The sequence below is a fragment of the Labrus bergylta genome, chromosome 17, assembly GCF_963930695.1.
Source record: "Labrus bergylta chromosome 17, fLabBer1.1, whole genome shotgun sequence".
Classification (NCBI taxonomy): domain Eukaryota; kingdom Metazoa; phylum Chordata; class Actinopteri; order Labriformes; family Labridae; genus Labrus; species Labrus bergylta.
Window position 1 is genome coordinate 5,409,355 of NC_089211.1, and position 17,954 is coordinate 5,427,308.

Here is a 17,954-nt window from a genome sequence, read left to right on the forward strand (position 1 = left end):
ACATTTCAGCCACCAACACACATAGCATCAGGTTTTATTGTCCTTCCCTTCGCCTCCCTCTCCCTCTTCAGAGGACGTGACTATTATTTCCCAAAAATCATAAGAGTTTCAGCGCCCACTTGTTAGGAAACTTACCAGAATATAAATGTGCCCAGAATCACTGCAGTGTCTGTAAATTGGCCGGCTCCATTTGTACTGTGTGTTTCATTCTCTGTAGGTGGTCAGGAAAAATCGAGGTAATCACTGAAGCATATTTTAGAAAGCCTGTCCAATAAAAAGAAAAAAAAAAAAAGGTACTCAGCAGTGCTTTGCAATTCTCAAAGCTGCCAAGTGCCTGAGGCAGAGTTAGACAATATTCAAATCCATGTTTTCTGTAATGTATGCACCACTGAAGGGTAAATGTATTGCTTTGTTAGATAAATAAAACATTGGGAACTAAACTGGCAGCACTGCTAACATGAAAGCTCTCTGAAAACACAACCATTGAGTTACTGGATTGATAGTAAATGATCTAAAAAAAAAGACTGTCTTTATCAATCAATCTTTATTTGTATAGTGCCAATTCATAAGTGTTCTCTAGAGACACTTTACAAAACCTTACTCACTGTTATGTTACAAAGACCCAATGTTAATCCATCATGAGCACTTTAGATAAGTTTAAGTGGCAAGTAAAAACGTCCTTTTAAGAGGCAGAAGTCTTGGTCAAATCCAGACTCATGATGAAAATGGGATAAGATGCAGGAAGAAAGATGGGGACATACCACTTCCTCTGGTTTTATTGTTTGTTTTTATTGAGGCATTTTCCTCTTCTGCGAATAACTTATCTGAATACTAAACAATTTCAGACGCTCTGCCATTTAAAATGTTGAAGTATTTAAGTTGTTTAAAGGTTGAAGCAATGTGTTTGTCAGTGCTGCATTTTAATTTGTCTTTCAAATTAAATACCTTCAGTTTGGGCTGGAGGGCCTGAAAATAAAATCTGATATGTTCACACAAAACTAGATTTACCATTTTGGTTGATTTTAAAAAATAAATAAAAAAAATTCCCCCTTCAAAACAAAATATAAATAACAGACAGGACTAACCCCTTCTAAGGTTAATAAAGTAACCTGTGTTTCCCTTTAGAGGTTGAAATGAAAGCTGTAAACTTGTATTTTAAAGTGCACTATGCCGTTTCAGGCTGCAGCAAAAGTAAAGATGAGGCAGAGAAAGTTCAGCAAATGACCTGTGGATGATTATCACAGACCTGCTGCTAACCAGCCACTCTCTGTAGGAAGTAAACCAGGGGGTGAGATGCGAACTACGGGAGCCCGAGGGGGGGAGCGGGGAGTAAGTTAAAGAGAATATCCAGATTTTCCATTTTTATCGATCAAATCAGTTTATCGGCTGTCCCTTCCTTCAATGGTGCTATACTGTGAACACTGCTTGATATCTAACCACACCGTTGTTTTATTCAGTCCATACTATCGAACACCCGACCATATCAAACAATGAAATGCTTCTTCCTCCTTCTGAACTTCACTCTGCACACTGAAAAAGCCATCGATTCCACCTTGTTAATGAAATGTTGTATTGATTTGATTCTTTTCTCTCCCTCTCCTCGTATCTCTCCCGCCATGCTCCATCTTCCTTCTCTCCTATTTGACTTAATTCTTTCCCCCGTCTGCTCTTTTCTTCTCATATCCTGTCAACACACTTTGATTCTTCTCTTTTATCATTCTGATCTTTGATACTTATTTTTTTCCCCTCTTGTCTTTTTCTGTCCTCTCTCTGCTCTCTCTTCTTCTGTTTATTTCTTCTATCTCTCATCTTTCATTTCTCACCTAACCTCTTTCTTCTCCCGTTTCTTCATACTCTTCATCTTCCTCACAGATCTGATCAAAGGCAGGCTGTACTGGGTCGACTCTAAGCTGCACATGCTCTGTAGCGTCGACCTGAATGGAGACAACAGGAAGAAAGTCCTCCAGTCCTCGGATTATCTGGCTCATCCCTTCGCTCTCACCGTGTTTGAGGTATTATAGATTTTACATTCTCTCCTGCACATGTATTAGTTATCGTCTCAGACAAAAAAAAGACTCAAGACTTCTGATTCACCTGAATATGTTTCAAATTTGATCTTGATTTATAGAAACATTTTTTTTCTCACATGAAGTTCAGCTCGCTCATTTTAACGATCCTTTTCACCTCTCAAAGAGAATAAGGATCCACATGTATGGTTTTTATCTTAGCTTTTAGCCTCTTTACTAATTAACCAGGCAAACTCTTGGGTGAACATTTGTTTCTGTTATGATACAGCCATTATTTGTAGATGGTTAAAGCTTTTCTCTACTGTTACTGTCCCTGTGTGAGGGACTTGGAAATGTCTCAGTGTGCCATGTAATCAAATGGTAAATGGACTTGAGCTTGTATAACGCTTTTCTAGTCTTCAGATTACTGAAAGCGCTTTAACACCACAGGTCACACCTATACATTCACACACTGATGGTAGAGGTTGATGTGTAAAGTGACCATCATTAATGATACTTCACCCATTTGCATTAAGCTTTGCATCATTAGAAACCTGGTAGTATTTTTGAATGGTCGTACATCCCGCCCTCATTTTCCTCTGAGATGGGAAATCTTTGTATTTCTTGTCTGCAAAAGGAGCCTCCGATTACGCAAAAATCTTAATTTTGCGTCATCGGCAGCTGTTGTGGTTAGCAGGGTCAAACTACAACACTAGTTCCTCATATTTTGAGGAAGCTACAGACCAGTCACAGATCAGTGGGTGGGCACCAACTTCGAAATTGATTTCACATTTCTACTACATGTATGACCCAAAGTCAATACAGATTCATGTTTCAACAGGTGAAGTATCGCTTTATCCCACAGATGAAAGCTATACTGAAATGCACGAGACAACATGACTGATGCTTAATTGATAAAAACTTGCATCAAATATATTACTACTTTAGTTATTGGCTTTGAAAATACTGACTACATCAAATATGGCAGGGTTGAAAATGATTCAGCTCCCAATGGGAACATTTATTTAATCAGGGCAGCGTTTTGATCTACACGATCTATCTGAGGTGTGATGATGTCCTGCACCTGTATACATTTTTGCCAGAACGTGCACACACTAGTTTTCTCTTTTCAGGGTTGAACATTAACAATAGTTATTCTACGTCCTGTGAACTCCATCCTAATAAACTTCTTCTTACTCTGATATCTACTGATCAAACCTTCTCTCCTCATAATTTGATGCTGTGTCTTTCACATGTTATCTCTCTGACTCAGACAATTGGACATTTGGCTCCTGCCTCTTTCACCTACACCCACTCACTCCTCACTAACAGGCTCTCACTCAGACAGATGATGATGCATTTATTCAAATTCAGACTGTAAGGCTACAGCTCATGTCTGAACACCTGGCTGGTTATTGTTGAAGAATCCATAAGTACACAGCTTATTCTTAGGTTTGGTGAAGTTAAAGCAGCAGTCAGGGTTTTAGGTTGTCCTTTGTCGAGCTCATAGAAGTGTAAAGACTTATAGAAATAGTCCGATCTCATCACTGGAGTTCTTGTTGTCCCTTCATGGAGAAAATCAGATCTTTGGAGGGGGAAATGCAAATAAACAGTTAAAAGAAAAAAAAAAAAATCATGACTTATGAGCAGGAGGCTGAGAAGACCAAACCAGAGACCTTAAGAGTGCAAAGGAAGACGGTTTTTGATTGGCAGGTGGTCCTTTCAAGACGCACTGCAGTGGCACCACACAGATGGTCTCGGCACACAGATGGTTCAATTTGTGATGTTAATTTAGATTATTGGGTCAGTTTTCTTCTGGCAGTAATGTTGTTTTTTTTCGAATAGCCATCTAGAGAGTGACGGGGAAGGCAGGAGAGAGAGAGGGGAGGACTTGTAACAAGTGATTCAGGTTGTGGAAGGAACTCGGGCCTTATGAGGGACGTGTGCTTTTTGTTTGAGGAGATGTGAACATGTCTAAAAATAAGAATTTCTTCATTTCAAAGTGTTTTTCTGAAGATCAAAAAAAACAAAACAATTCTGCTCAAACCTCTTTGGTTTGATTGTAGTTTCAACTTTATACAAAAAATCTGTAGGGAACAGGTTAGTTGGTATGATCCTATTTTTTTTTAATATAAAGAATTAATGTAAAACAAATAATCGTAGTCATGTGGGGAAGGTGTAATGAACCAAAAAACTTTTATTTATATTAAAAATAGTTTCTTGTCATTTCTTGAAGACCTTTTGTTTAAGCATAGTGAACTTCTCCCTGTAAGGTGTTCTGTTATAGCAGTTGTGATGTAATGACTTATTACCTTGTCTAAAAGAGGGTCACATAAATATTCACACAAAAACATTTCCGGCCTCTCTGCAGGATCGAGTCTTCTGGACAGACGGCGAAAACGAAGCCATCTACGGCGCAAACAAATTCACCGGCTCTGACGTGGTGACGCTGGCCAGCAACCTGAACGACCCCCAGGACATCATCGTTTACCACGAGCTGATCCAGCTGTCAGGTAAGAACCTGCTGGGAGGGAGTGGGAGGAAACCGGTCCAGACTGTGTGCATACTCTGTAACATAACGGCACGACAACTTGGTATCATTGTGTTAAGCAAACTTTTTTTTTTTTTTTTTTTTTTTTTTTTTAAATATAGTAGCTGCTGCAGTGAGTTAAGAAAGGGTAGTGAATGGAATACTGTAATAAAGCACTATGAAGATTCAGATGGTACTAATGGATGTTGTATTAGCTGCAATCTGGTCTACTTGTAAATTATGATCATTTTCCTTATCATTAATATTTTAGTTTCTCAGGGTTGATCAATTCGATGCCAAAATATTGATTGATTCTAAGATAGATCTGTTGTAATGCCTATGTGAGAAATATTGTTTCATTGGTTTAAAAGTAAACTCATACCTCTTGTATATTTGTCAAAGCAATCATAACTATTGACTCTTGTGTGCAGGTACCAACTGGTGTGCAGAGAAAGGTGAAAATGGAGGCTGTAGCTACATGTGTCTACCCGCTCCGCAAATCAACAAACACTCCCCCAAGTACACCTGTGTGTGTCCAGAGGGTCAGGAGCTGGCCACCGACAGCTTACGCTGCAGACCAGGTGAGTCACAGCACCACAGGGGCGGAGTTTACGTATTCATTTCATGTTTGGTGTTTAAATTATTACCATGAATATCTGAACCTGGAGCTTCAGTTTGCATCATGAGGTCGCTTCATGTTAAGTTAATTTTTACACAGTGCAGTACTAGAGATTTATGCAGGAGTCTGTCAGACCCCAGGGTAGTGCTCAAAAAATGATACTGGAATTTCTCTGCAATTGTTATTTGGCAATTTTAGTCATGGCTTGCAAACTGATTAGTTGAAACAGGCCCAAGGCTTTTAAGATGTCCCACATTCTCATTTGTCTACAAAACTTTGAAGTATAACAGATTTAATTCTTATTAATACTTAAATACCATCTTTTGACATTAAGCAATAAGAGTGTGTAGATCCTTTATTTGCCCATCATTATTCTCTCCAAATATTTTCTTAAACATTGAAGAGAGGAAGGTGGGGAGAGTTACCTTTCAAAGTTACTTTAGTTTAATTCATCATCAGACAAAAACAGCTGTATTTTCTTTCACGAAAACAAGTACATGTAATTCACATGTCTACCTCAAGAGGCAACGTTTCCAAAGAAAACAATTTGGATCAGACTTAGAAAAGGATTAGGAGAATTAATTATTTTCACTCAGAGCTTCAATACTGTGAGTTTTTCTCTTCTGTCTCATCTGTCTATTTGTTAAATGGAATATGAATTATCCATAGAGAATCATGGTTTATAAGTTTATACAAGTGGTAATATTTTGAATGTTTTTAAATAGAAACCCCGGGGGAAACCCTGTACCACTAACCCAGTAGGAAGATTTTAATTTGCCTCTTGATGCCCTCAGGCCAGTGTGGATTGCATCATGGGAAAACGTCAGTAATTGTATGGCTCAGACCAAAAGCATTGCTTTAAACCATCAAATGAATGATAAACCTTTAGATTCTGGTTGTTCTAATGTGCATTTCAATGACTGTACATACAAAGGCGACGTTGTGCTCTCTGCTTCATCCTTTCTGACTGTGCTGCTTGTCTCAAATGTGCCTCACTGTAAAGACTGGATTACAAAGAAAAGGCAAAAGGGAGCTTGGCTTTCACCGTGGAAAACACAGAATCAACTGTGAGAAACAGAATTAATTCTTTAGCTTCAACTGGCTTTGTTGCTAGTTTCGTCCTTCGCTCGATTTTTTTCTTTTTCTTCTTCTCGGCTACTAGAGCAAGTTTCTTTGGTGTGATCGTGTTCTCAGTGTGACTGCTGTCTCCTATCTGTATCCATGCCAGCCACAAACCCAGCTGTCTGTTTCTGTTAGTACTCTGACAGCTGAACAGTAGCTGACTCAGTCGGTGTTGTGATCCGATTTTTTCAGTGTCTCTTTGGCATGTATCAACACCGTCCTCCTTCACATCTCTGCTGCAGCCGTCTACTCCCTCTTCTGTTTGAAAGTGCCTTTGTTGTCTCATCCTGACAGCTGAACTGTGTGGGCTCCCAGGGTTGGACTTTGTTAAGCGCTGTTCATTTTATGCTGTTTTAGTTCAGTCCTGGTCCGAGCTGTTCTCAGTTCTCTGGGCTCCTGAGTTAGATATGTCTGTGGTGGAGCCATGACAGCTGTGGAATGCACTTACGTGAATATTTAACATCTCATGTTCAGCACTTTTGGAAATCCCATGCTGCTTTGACATACTTCTCTCTTCTGGGAAAGCTTTCTGCATGATTTTGGAACCTGGCTACAGGAGCTTGTCATAGTTTGAATTCCAGTTAATCTCAAAAGTGGTGGATGGGGTTGAGGTCAGGGTCATTCAAGTTCTTCAACATGAAAATGGAGGACTTGCAGATTCACAGATGAAGCTTTGTGTGCAGGTGCATTGCTCTGTTGAAAAACTCAGACATTTTTTCCTGCCTAAAATGGAACTGCATTGTTTATACATGTGTTTTTGTTGTTTTGGTTCAAGCCATAAATAAAACACAGAAAAACTGAGCAACATTTGTAGGTCGACAAGATTAAATATATATGTACGTTGCAAATGGGTTTAAATATGGCCCCCAAAAAAGTGTAGTCGACATAAAGTCCCTATGTCAACATCTCCAAATGTTCAGTGATCTGACATGATTTGTAAATAACGCTTCAGGCTTAACGCACATCTGTGACACTAGCTACACAAGACTCCAGAGCAGAGCATACTAGACTAAATTGGAGCATATGAGAGTCGCTTCAAAGATTTGTTACAAATTTGAGTCCATCCCTGGTACTTGGCTGTCAGTGCATATTTTCTCAGCGTATGTATTTTTATAACAGGAAGAAAAGTGACCGCCTAGGTAAAAAGAGAGGGGAAAGGTACTTTATTGATTTAGTAGGATGAAGTTGGTTTCTTTTTTTGCATTGAAAAAGGGGAAGCTTGGTCCCCCCTCTCTGTGATCCACTCTGCTCCAGTTGTTTATCGTCTCGAGTTGCCCGGCTCCTCTCCGCGCTCCCATACATTATTCTTTTCATGCTGCAGCAGCATCGGACAGGAGCCTGACCGCTGAATTCAGTTCACATACTCTGCTAATTGGTCTCAAACTGTAGACCGAGACACTGGTGTACACAAAGTACTGGAACATCTCCCTGACAACTCTCTGCACCAGCGTCCTTCTGAATGAAAGTCTGCCTCGTTAGCCTGCACAGTATTCTCTAAGACGATTCGTCTGTACGCTCCTCTCTCTCCAAATAACTGAGAGCCTGTTACCAAAGTTTTTGACAGTTTTTGCTGAGTTACCTCCTTTTATGATATCTTTGTTTCAGTACATGTTTTAATTAGGGGTGAGGGTCTCTTTCACAGATTGATGCTATTTGTCTTGTGATTAAAAACCGACCGTAAACAGAATTTGAAAAAAGGGCTACAAGATACAGAAAAGATGCAAATATGAGAAGTCTTTTTCCAACTTCTAGGTTTGGAGTAGTAAAGAGTAAGAGTAAAGATGGTCTGCCAGAAGATCTCTATGCAATAAACTGAAACACTAATTTAAAGAGCATATTTCTCAATTTGCTTTGACTCATATTTAACGACCACAGCGTTGGAAATGTTTGAAGGCTGGCTCTGTCTACAGGAGATTTCAATCCTCAAAGATTGAAAAACCAGGTTGCAACATCATGCTCATGAGGAGAAACTTCAGATGTTCAAACATGAACACTAAAAGATGTAATAGTCGGGGCATCCTTCTCTACAGTACATTATTCAGATCATAGTGTCTGCCACAGGGAGCAAGCACTACTCATGAGCTCATGTGGACTTGGATGTAAACAAAATGAATGTGGTGCAACAACTTGCTGCAGGGATTCTTTGCGGCGAGGAATGAAACCGAGCTAAATGAGTCTGGATGAGAAAGAGGAGATTTGTTTAGCTCAGTCAGCTCTGTTCTTCAGCAAAAACTGCAGGTGAGATTTTTAGCCTTCAGTTTTAATATCGGTCAGCATGCTAGCTCATGTTAGCTTCAGGGCTAGGATGTTGAGCATTGCTTGAATTTAACTACAGCTCTATCTCGATGATGTTTGTCTTGGCTCAGAAAATAACATTATTATCCACATCTTAAATTCTACATTTAAGACATGTTTGAAAAATTACACCTATGTCCCAAAGCATGTAGCAGAAAAAAGTGTACTTAATGTAATTCTGCCTTAGCATTTTCCCTTTAGTTTGTCTGTGATGGTAGCCAGTGTTGTGTTTTATTTGAAGTAATATTGCATATATTTGTTAATAAAGGTAACTCATACTTTCACTACTGTTCCCTACTTTCTGCAAGCTTTTGTTCCCATAGCAATAGTTTCAAGACTAGTTTCTGAATGCCCTACCATTAACAGATAATCTAGGACAAACATGGGTACCAACCATGACTAGAACTTCTGTCGTGCTTTTTGCAATGTTGGGAGGGAGAAATCGGCCCATTACTCGTGAAGCTGAGTGTTTTCATGTGAAATAAGGAGCTGAAACCCAAAGTGGGACTCATAACAGCCTGTAAAGGTGACTGGGGAGTGTTTTCCTTCAGGCTCAATGATCACAGGTTGAAATAAAGGGAGGTGTTCTTACTCCGTTGGGACCTCACTTGTTTCCACAGTTTATTTTTAAAGCAGGTCAGACAAATGATGACCGATATCATAAAAAAACTGTTTTTCAGTCTCAAGTCCTACCTCATTTCTGAACTAAATAAGCTAATCATGAACAAATCCTTTCCAATCCACCATTATATTTGTTTAGTATATTTGTGTTTAGGAGTCCCAAAGGTACGCTAATGTTTTTATGGTAGACAGCTTTGTTTACATTCAGTAAGTGAAAAGAGGAATCTTAACTGAAAGCTTTTGGTGTCGCCAGTTCGCTGTTTGAAGTCTTAAAAATATCCTCAGAGGATTTTTCTCGAGTGGATTATTCTGTCTCAAATCTCTGCACTTTTTTCTGTCTTAAAATTCAGACAATCAATCAATACAGCATTGATGGAAACTTAACCGTTAGAGAGGGCTTTCAGATTTCTTCAGTCTGAGTGGGATTGTGCTTCATGTTGTTTTCTTTGTCGGTAAAGATGATATGCATTATTCTACAACTCCCACACTGCAGCCCTATCTGCCCTGTGATTTTACAGTAAACACTGCAACACTCTGCTGCCTCAGCTTATTGATCTGACTGGAAGGATGTGACTGTGCTGCTCTGTCTATACTGGTTGTACTGGAGCTGATGGGGACCTCCTGATCAATGCTCCTTACTGCACAGTGTACCACTTTTTTAAACCAGTTTATAAGCTTCTGAATGTCTCCTCTTTTCTAGCTCCTGTGTGCATCTAATGTTAATAGTGGTATCAAAGCAGAAAAAAGCATTACATTTGTCTATTTGAGATATTAGAGATGTAACACTGCTTCTGCTTCTGCACAGTGTAGCTGGTGTCATGAATGTTTTGTGTTGCATCTTCTCTCTCCTGATGAAGAGAACTGGATTCCTGCTTTCATCTATTGAGTGTTTTACTAGTTTAGCCTCCAGAGATCTGATCTATTTTCACGGGCCTACTTGCATGTATGCAGTTTAAAAATAGGGCAGCTTTTATGTTAACAAAGCATGACTCTTCGCTCTTCTTGTGACAGATTCCACTACCAAAGGTCCGTCAAAGGATTCTGGGATTACTATAAAACAGCCATCTACAGGTAAAACCCCTCAGCTGTCGCCAGCTCCTCCTGCTGCTCTGAGATGGTGGCTTGTCTTAACACATGCTGGGTTTGGTTGATGATCATACTGTAGTGACTGCTCTCCTCCCTTACCAAAGGTTTCAGAAGCAGGTTTTCTATTTTAAGCCTTACACTGAGTAATATCTCACTTTTTCTTGCATTTGCTGTTTCTTTTGCATGTTCTCCCTTCTTCTGCTGCTAAATTGAAATGTTAGAATCACCTCTTGTGTCTCCTGCGCTCTGTGGACATATCGATGACCCTTGGTTGGCTCTTTCCCTGACTCACTGCCTCCGAGGATGGCTTCTCCCTATGCTTTGGTGTTTGTTGCTGAGTTATGACGCACATACAGATGAGCTTCAGGGCTCGATGCATTAGAGAGATAACTGATTTAAGTCTGTCTATGCTTCATCTGTAACTCGTGGTCAAGTTGCCTGAGGTATGCACAAGCTAATTTGACTCCAGCTTTTCTTTTCCTCTGTTGCTCAGTTCTGCTGTTTTTGTTTTTTTTTAGGACCAGAAGTTGGGAACCATGACACATTAAAACATTAGTTAGAGATACTTGATGGGGGATTTAGTTTATTTTACTTGGTTATCCAGTAAAGTGAAGTTGATAATCTTAGTTGTGCACTAAACATTTGACACACATACATAATTGTTATTTTGGGACATCAGTTGTATCACAGTCTAAAGTTGGCAGAGCATTGTTTGTTTTCATTAGTCTACAATCCGTGTTAAGGAATTATACATTGCTTGCATTATGTTGGGATAATTTCTCAAAGAACGGAGACGCAACACTGAGAGAGGCTGGACATTATTGATTTGGTAAATGTTTGTTTTTAATCTCTCAGTCAGAGGTCAATTCAAATATTTACTGTGAATTCTAAAATGTTTTGTTTCTCCAGATGTAAAGGCTTTTTAGTTCATTTTTAACCCTCGTTCCCATCAGGAGGGCATGGTTTTCTCAATATAATGCGTTGTGTACTGTCCATATATGAAGGAAAAAAATGGTAAGTGACGTCAGACACAGCTATTGCCTCAATGGGGAAAAAAACATTGTGGTTGAGTCATCCAGAGTGTGTTAGATAATGTATTGTATGTAATGTCTGCAAAAACTCAGATCAAGTTGTTTTTAGTTTATTTTGTCTTTAATGGATGGGACAGCTGAAGAGAAACAGGAAATGTTGAGAGAAGAGAGTAGGACTCTAGCCTCTGTAGATGGGGTGCACACTCTAACCACTGAGCTAAACCAGCGCCCTGAGTGACTGTTTTAAATATTATAATCACCACAATGTATAATATACATTTGCTTTCTTTGTGTTTCAATGTGTTTGTCTTGAACCCACTGTTTAATTTAGTCTTTCTTGCGTTCTACATGTTTTCTCACTGGATTTAATCATGATTCATGGCTAATATATTCTCAGATAAAGTTAGCTCATTAATCTTTGTGCTGTGATCTCTGGTGAATTCTCAGTAAGAAGAATACACCTGTGTCTCTTGAGCTTTTCTCACCTGTTGAGTCTTTTGAGAGACAAAATGCTTTGGGGGGAAAAAAGCAACCTGAGGGAACTGCAGAGTCTCTGTTGTAGCACCCTCTATCTGTTTTGGTCAGAAGAGACCTGAGCTGTTCACATTTCAGATGCATGTTTTAAAATGTGAATACGGAGCTTAAAACAGGACCGAGGACTTTTTCTAACAAGTCCCGGTTTGTTTGTAATTACAACACTTCCTCTCATGACGTTCATTCTGATAGTTTGAGCCCACAGTGTGTTCTTTGGAGGCATGTGAGCTGGATGGACAGGAGTTTATCGGTGCTGCCATCTTTTCTAACATAAAGTGAGCCTGTGATGAAGATTATCTGTATGATTATCTCTGTATGAGCTGATGTTAGTCTGCAGACATTGACCAAGAGCACCACCTAGTGACTAAACAAGGAAGTGTCAAAACAAAACTATTTAAACTCAGTCCATGTTTAACCCATAGTTGCTGCTTAATGAAATGGAAAGAGCAAATTATCTGTGTGTGCAGGTTGTTTAAAAAGGTCTGCAGATAATGTTTTCTTTTTCACATAACTCAAAATATAGCCCTTTTAATTTGAGCAGTTTCTCTATAAACTGTGTAGAAATGTCCTTCAACACTCCCCTACCATACCACCTTTATCTCATGAAAAAGGCTTGAGTCATCAATGATCTCACTAAGACACATGAAGCCTGCTATATTTTAGATTTAGTTTCTCATTCTGAACCAGAAAGCTTCGGTCTGTTTTCTGATCACAGTGCCCAGCTGTTTTGGGGAATAAGGTCCATTTCAAATAATGAAACTACATTTCTGTAAGCTTCAGTCGGAACTAAAGAGTCTGACAAATGGGGTGGAGAAGTCCAAAAATGTTAAGAGATCAACTAACAAATGCATATTATTTAAATGTCAAGATTAAGACAAAACATTAAGGAAACATTTACACATGACAGATTTTTCTTGGAAATACCTTGCTGGAAATCAAATCCTGATTGAAAGTACAAACACTTCAAATGCATCTCATCTGCTTTGTTTTTTTTTTTTTTTTTTTTAAAGAGTAGATGTACCCATTTAGGAATTAAGTTGTTTTGTATTGATCAGTTAGCTGCTTTATTATATTGTAGGTCCTGGGTCCTGGCACATACTCGGTTGGATAAGAGCTGCACAATAAATCCTTCTAGCCACCTGATCTTGCTGCAAAGCTTCAGGTGCACTAAGTATTTGCTGCAGGTGTTCTTTGTGTCCCGACCCACGAGTTCTGGCTCCGTCTGAAGACTGCGTGTCATTATGAAGGCACAGAGTATAAAATCACTTCTCTTAGCTTTAGGGCAATGTTACATATTTAAAGAAACAACAATCCATTATCCTTACTGTCAGATCATCACTGTCCAGGTTTTACAGATGTCTCTTTTATAATTGTGCTCTTTTGAAGTGTTTTATAATCTGCAGGGTTATTTTCAGGTGCAATACCACGACTGACCACTGGGAAAGATTTAAAGTAACACTGAGATGTGAAGCTGTATCCAGTTTGTAACTGTACCTCCTTGACTGAAGTCTGGTTTGATTCTGTGACAGATGTATTTAGATGATGTCAGAGTCATTTGGCAGCTGAACAAGAGTTCTTGTACACTTTTATCTTTCTCTTTGTCCTGAAGTCTCTGTCGCTGCTTTCAGATGAGCTGTTTGACATTCATGTCACTCGCTCACTCGTGGCCAGCACCAGAAACATTCTGTCCTGCTGCTTGAACATACAGGACAGGATCATGTTGACCAAGGGAAGAATTTCCCTGCATGTTGCTGACAATGTTCAGCCAAATGTCAGAATCACAACTTCAGCGTCATGCCAGTGGTTACAGTTCAGGGAAATTATGCTGGTTTATACTTTTTGACAACGAACACAATTTATGACAATAATTCCTCAAGTATTTACCTTTGCAGAACAAAAATATAACTTCTAGCTCTTAGTGTGAAACGGACAGGTTCTCATCACTGCAAGAGATCTCATTAGAGAGGAGCCTTTGGATTATCATCTTGTATATGTGGTGTTGTTACTTGTGCAATGTCAGGAGTAACTTAGTGTTGCTGTAACATCATCTGTTTGCTATCCTGCCCACATGCAACCAGTTAGTCATTGTCACCCAAACATTCAAATCTAGTTCAATGTTTATCTATTTTAAGAAGTTTTATTCTTAAATCAGGGATCTAAACATGAGATGGACTCCTGTCATCTGTCGGAGCGGTATCAATGCCCTTACAATGTTACTTTCTAGTCATCTTTTAACCCTTTCAACCCCGCTCTATTCCTTCCCCAGCCTCCTGCCACTCAGGTGATTATGGAGCCTGTATCAGTGGAGTGTGTGCTGTAACTTTTTCAGCATGGTGAATCTGCCATCGACAAAGAACTGATGTCAAGTGATGGTTCAGTTTGTTACTTTGAAAAGTGTTGACCTGTGGATTGTTTTTTTTTTGTCTTTCAGAAGCCAATTTGAGATCATCCATCCAGGTGGACTCCACAGCCAGAGGTTCTGCTGCTGCCTGGTCCATACTGCCCGTCTGTGAGTGGAGAACTCCCTCAGTCACTCACACTTACACACATGAGAAATGTCTTAAAATGTAGACTTTTAGGACCGGCTAGCAGAGCTGACCTGAGGCTTCCAGATTGTGAAGTTTTGTGGACTAATCAAACTGAAATATTTATCTGGTTACATCCAAACACACACTTCCACCTGCTGTAACTCCAGTTATTTCCTGATTTATCAGCCTTGATATTTAATTACTGTTCATCTGACTGATGTGTTGATTTGTCTCTCTGCTCAGTGCTGATAGCGATGTCTGCAGCAGGCGGCTACCTGATGTGGAGAAACTGGCAGCTGAAGAACCAGAAGAGCATGAACTTCGACAACCCGGTCTACCTGAAGACCACCGAAGAAGATCTTAACATAGACATCACCCGGCACGGCGCCAATGTGGGACACACGTACCCAGCTGTGAGTAAACAATCACACAACATCTTTGCATATATGCTTTTAATTGTAATCCACAAAATGAAAATAATAACGAGCTCTGTTCTCTAACAGGAGTAGCTCTTGTGTTGTTTTGCATCAGTTTCATCCTGATGTATAGAATGGAGACTGCATGTCATTGACCTCTACTCTCACTGTGACCCCGTGGTCTTCAGTAATCCTTAGAGCATTGTTGGCTGTCCACAGAGCACATCTCTCTGTACACAGATTAAACAGATTAACCTCGGCTCGGCCAGAGCCGCAAGATGCACACAAACCTCTGACATCACTGTCACAGCTGCAGCAGAAAACATCTGTCTCATCACACGCGCAGGAAGATCTTTATTCTTGTCTTTTTTTTTTAATGCAATGATTACAAATTCGTTATTTTAAAAATTCATGCAAAAATACAATAAAAATAACTCAATACATCACACAGGGTAAATAGCTGCAGGATGTAACTCCACTGAAATACACAAGTTGTTTTTTTTCCCATCCCTTTGTTTTGATTCATGATATTGGACTTTGGCCGATATGCTAATATTTCTTAACTCTATTCTGGCCGTCTGCTGATTCCAGTGTATGCACATATTTTCTTCACTAATTGCAAAACCCATCAAGTCTCTGTTGTGGAGTGGCATTAACATATAATTATGCCGTCTGTTTAGAAATGGCTCACAGGCAGATTCATAAATTAGACTTTCAAAAATGCCCACCCTCACGAGACAAAATGGATGAAGGAAGTATAGAAATAATTTAAGAATGTAAAAAATAAAATGGAATAGAGATAATAAAATGAGTACAAGGTAGGACAAGAATAATAGGCTATGTACAAGCATAGTGACTTAAAGAGAAGACATTAAAACAATATTTACAGTTAAATATACAATGAGTTCAGGAGTGTGGTTATTATATAAGTGTATTTATAGGGTTTCAATATGAACAAAAAAAAATGTATGACCGGTTTGTAGACGGATTGCACCGTCTGTTCAGTCTCTGCTTGGAGATGACTAACAACAGTAATCTCGTGGTGACTCATCAATAACTTCTTGATAATGCATTACTAGACATCATTTTTATATAAGGAACAAAGATCATTTATAGGGTCAATTATTATTGTGCATAACTAAAACTTAACTTATCTGTCAGTGCATATCAGTAGTTACATTTGTAGTTTTACTAGAGCCCATCTGATATTAGAATTTATAAACAATAAGGATAACTTTTTTAAAGAGGAACAATTCAAATATTACACATACGGCAGCTCATATTGTCAATTTATGATCTGGACTGAGAATAAACCTTAACTATGTGGACTCCATTCATCATACATTCTTTCTTCTTGCAGTCTCAACTCATCTCAACAGAAAAAAAATATATTTTTAATGAGACGATCATTCCTCTCTCCTCCCCCTCCCTCTCTCTGTCTCCAGATTTCGATAGTGAGCACAGAAGACGATTTATCATGATCGTCCATTTTTTTTACAGCAACCCTGCAGCGTTGCATGGCGCCTCCTCGTTCCCATGCCAAAGGTTGTCCTTGACCACGGCCACAGCAGCAGCCCTTACAGTACGACCACATGCCTTCTGAAGTGCATTATGTCATCACCTGTGGAGAGGATGACCCGATGAAATGTTATTTATTATGTGAATACTGCAGTGAATTAAGTGTCATAACTGTTTTCTGAAGTGTGGAAGATTTTTCTTTTTTTTTTTTTTTGCTTTCGGTCTTCATTCATCTTCAGGGCCTCGGACACATGCTTCCCATCTTCTTGGTTGCCCCGCCCTCTTCAAGGAGAAGATGCTGATCTTTTTGCAACTCATGCGGAATCTGCGTGAATTTCCACAATTTTGTGTCCACTCTCACGGGGCTTTGAACTGGAAACTGACCAGAGGACGCAGAGATAGATCGACTGTGCTAGACGGGATTTAAAACTGGATCTGAGCCGTTAAGACTGTCAGACTCCTCTTTGAACCTTATTCAGACTGGAGAGGGATGGGGGAACTTGGTCCCTACTGTACTTCTTGCTTCCTTTAATCCAGCAGGCTCCTATGTGTGAATCTTCCTGTACGATTCTGTTTTTTGGCGGTTAAAATACGATGTAAGTTTTCTTCTATTTGTTAATTTTTTTTTTTTTTCTCTCAAATGGTACCTCCTGCGGTGCATTCTTACAAGCTGTGTTTTCAATCAGTATTATTGTTATTGTTATTATTATTATTATTATTATTGGAAGCTATGTAAGGGTCACCATGGTTACAGCATTTGTAAACATTGTACATAGATCTCCATCATGACGTTCGATCAGGACTCTCTTTAATGCACTTTGATCAAATGTTCCTTGTGTAAATAAGATTGTATACATTTCACTTGAAATCGATTTTTTGCTAAGGTTGGGCATCGTGGGTTAGAGTTCAGATGTAATTTAACAAGAAAGTAAAAGCTTAAAAAAAAAAAAAACTAGAAAAAAAACGGTACAACTGAATTTGGTAAAACTATTTTGTATGTTTATGTGCTGTTGCTGTGAACTTTTTCTAGCCTTGTACAGCGAGGGGAACTTAAAGAGGTCTGTATCTGTGAAGAAACTGATTTGCAAATCACTTGAGAATTAAAAAAATCTAATCTACAACGTTGTTCAAAAATTGGCATCCCTGTGTTCTCCATCATGCGTGCTGTATGAATGTAAAGATCTGCGAATGTTGACAGGAGTTTCTTTTTGGTCATTAACGTCCATGAAGAGAAGTTTAGATCCTTTAGGATATTTTGGATGATAGCGTGCCTCCATTGTGTGTGTACCACAATGTCCAAAGAAGATATCCTGAGGGGGGGGGGGGTTCACGCTATACACTCTGTTGTTAAACATGCCACACGCACGCACGCACGCACGCACGCACGCACTAATGGAGAGATGTGAGAGTGAGGGGGGCTGCACATGAAACACTTTACGCATTTCAAGTGCTGAACCTAGAAATAAAACATGATGACTAGGGAGCAATTTAAACGCTGAGTATTAAAACATAAAGGACTTACATTTACAATACAACAGGGCAGGAGTGAAGTATTAATAAGGCACTTCACATCATTCTCTAGTCAAGGTATTGGTTTTGAGTAGAGAGCACTACGCTGTGACTTCAAGGTGGTCAGTCGACATCATCT

The 17,954-nt window shown here is 39.3% G+C and overlaps 1 protein-coding gene across 2 annotated transcripts in view; it reads left to right on the forward strand.

The window, feature by feature from the left end:
* The window catches only part of vldlr (very low density lipoprotein receptor), a 56,827-nt gene extending 39,400 nt beyond the window's left edge, over window positions 1-17,427 (forward strand). The window contains exons 14-20 of one of the 2 annotated variants that reach the window (XM_020650622.3): window positions 1,873-2,012; window positions 4,378-4,519; window positions 4,968-5,117; window positions 10,205-10,264; window positions 14,276-14,353; window positions 14,616-14,785; window positions 16,234-17,427. In XM_020650622.3, the coding sequence (XP_020506278.1) occupies window positions 1,873-2,012; window positions 4,378-4,519; window positions 4,968-5,117; window positions 10,205-10,264; window positions 14,276-14,353; window positions 14,616-14,785; window positions 16,234-16,269 (776 nt within the window). In that variant the 3' untranslated portion in view covers window positions 16,270-17,427. The remainder of the gene's footprint in view (window positions 1-1,872; window positions 2,013-4,377; window positions 4,520-4,967; window positions 5,118-10,204; window positions 10,265-14,275; window positions 14,354-14,615; window positions 14,786-16,233) is intronic. The other variant, XM_020650623.3, reaches the window with a different exon arrangement.
* Window positions 17,428-17,954: the final 527 nt, after the last annotated feature.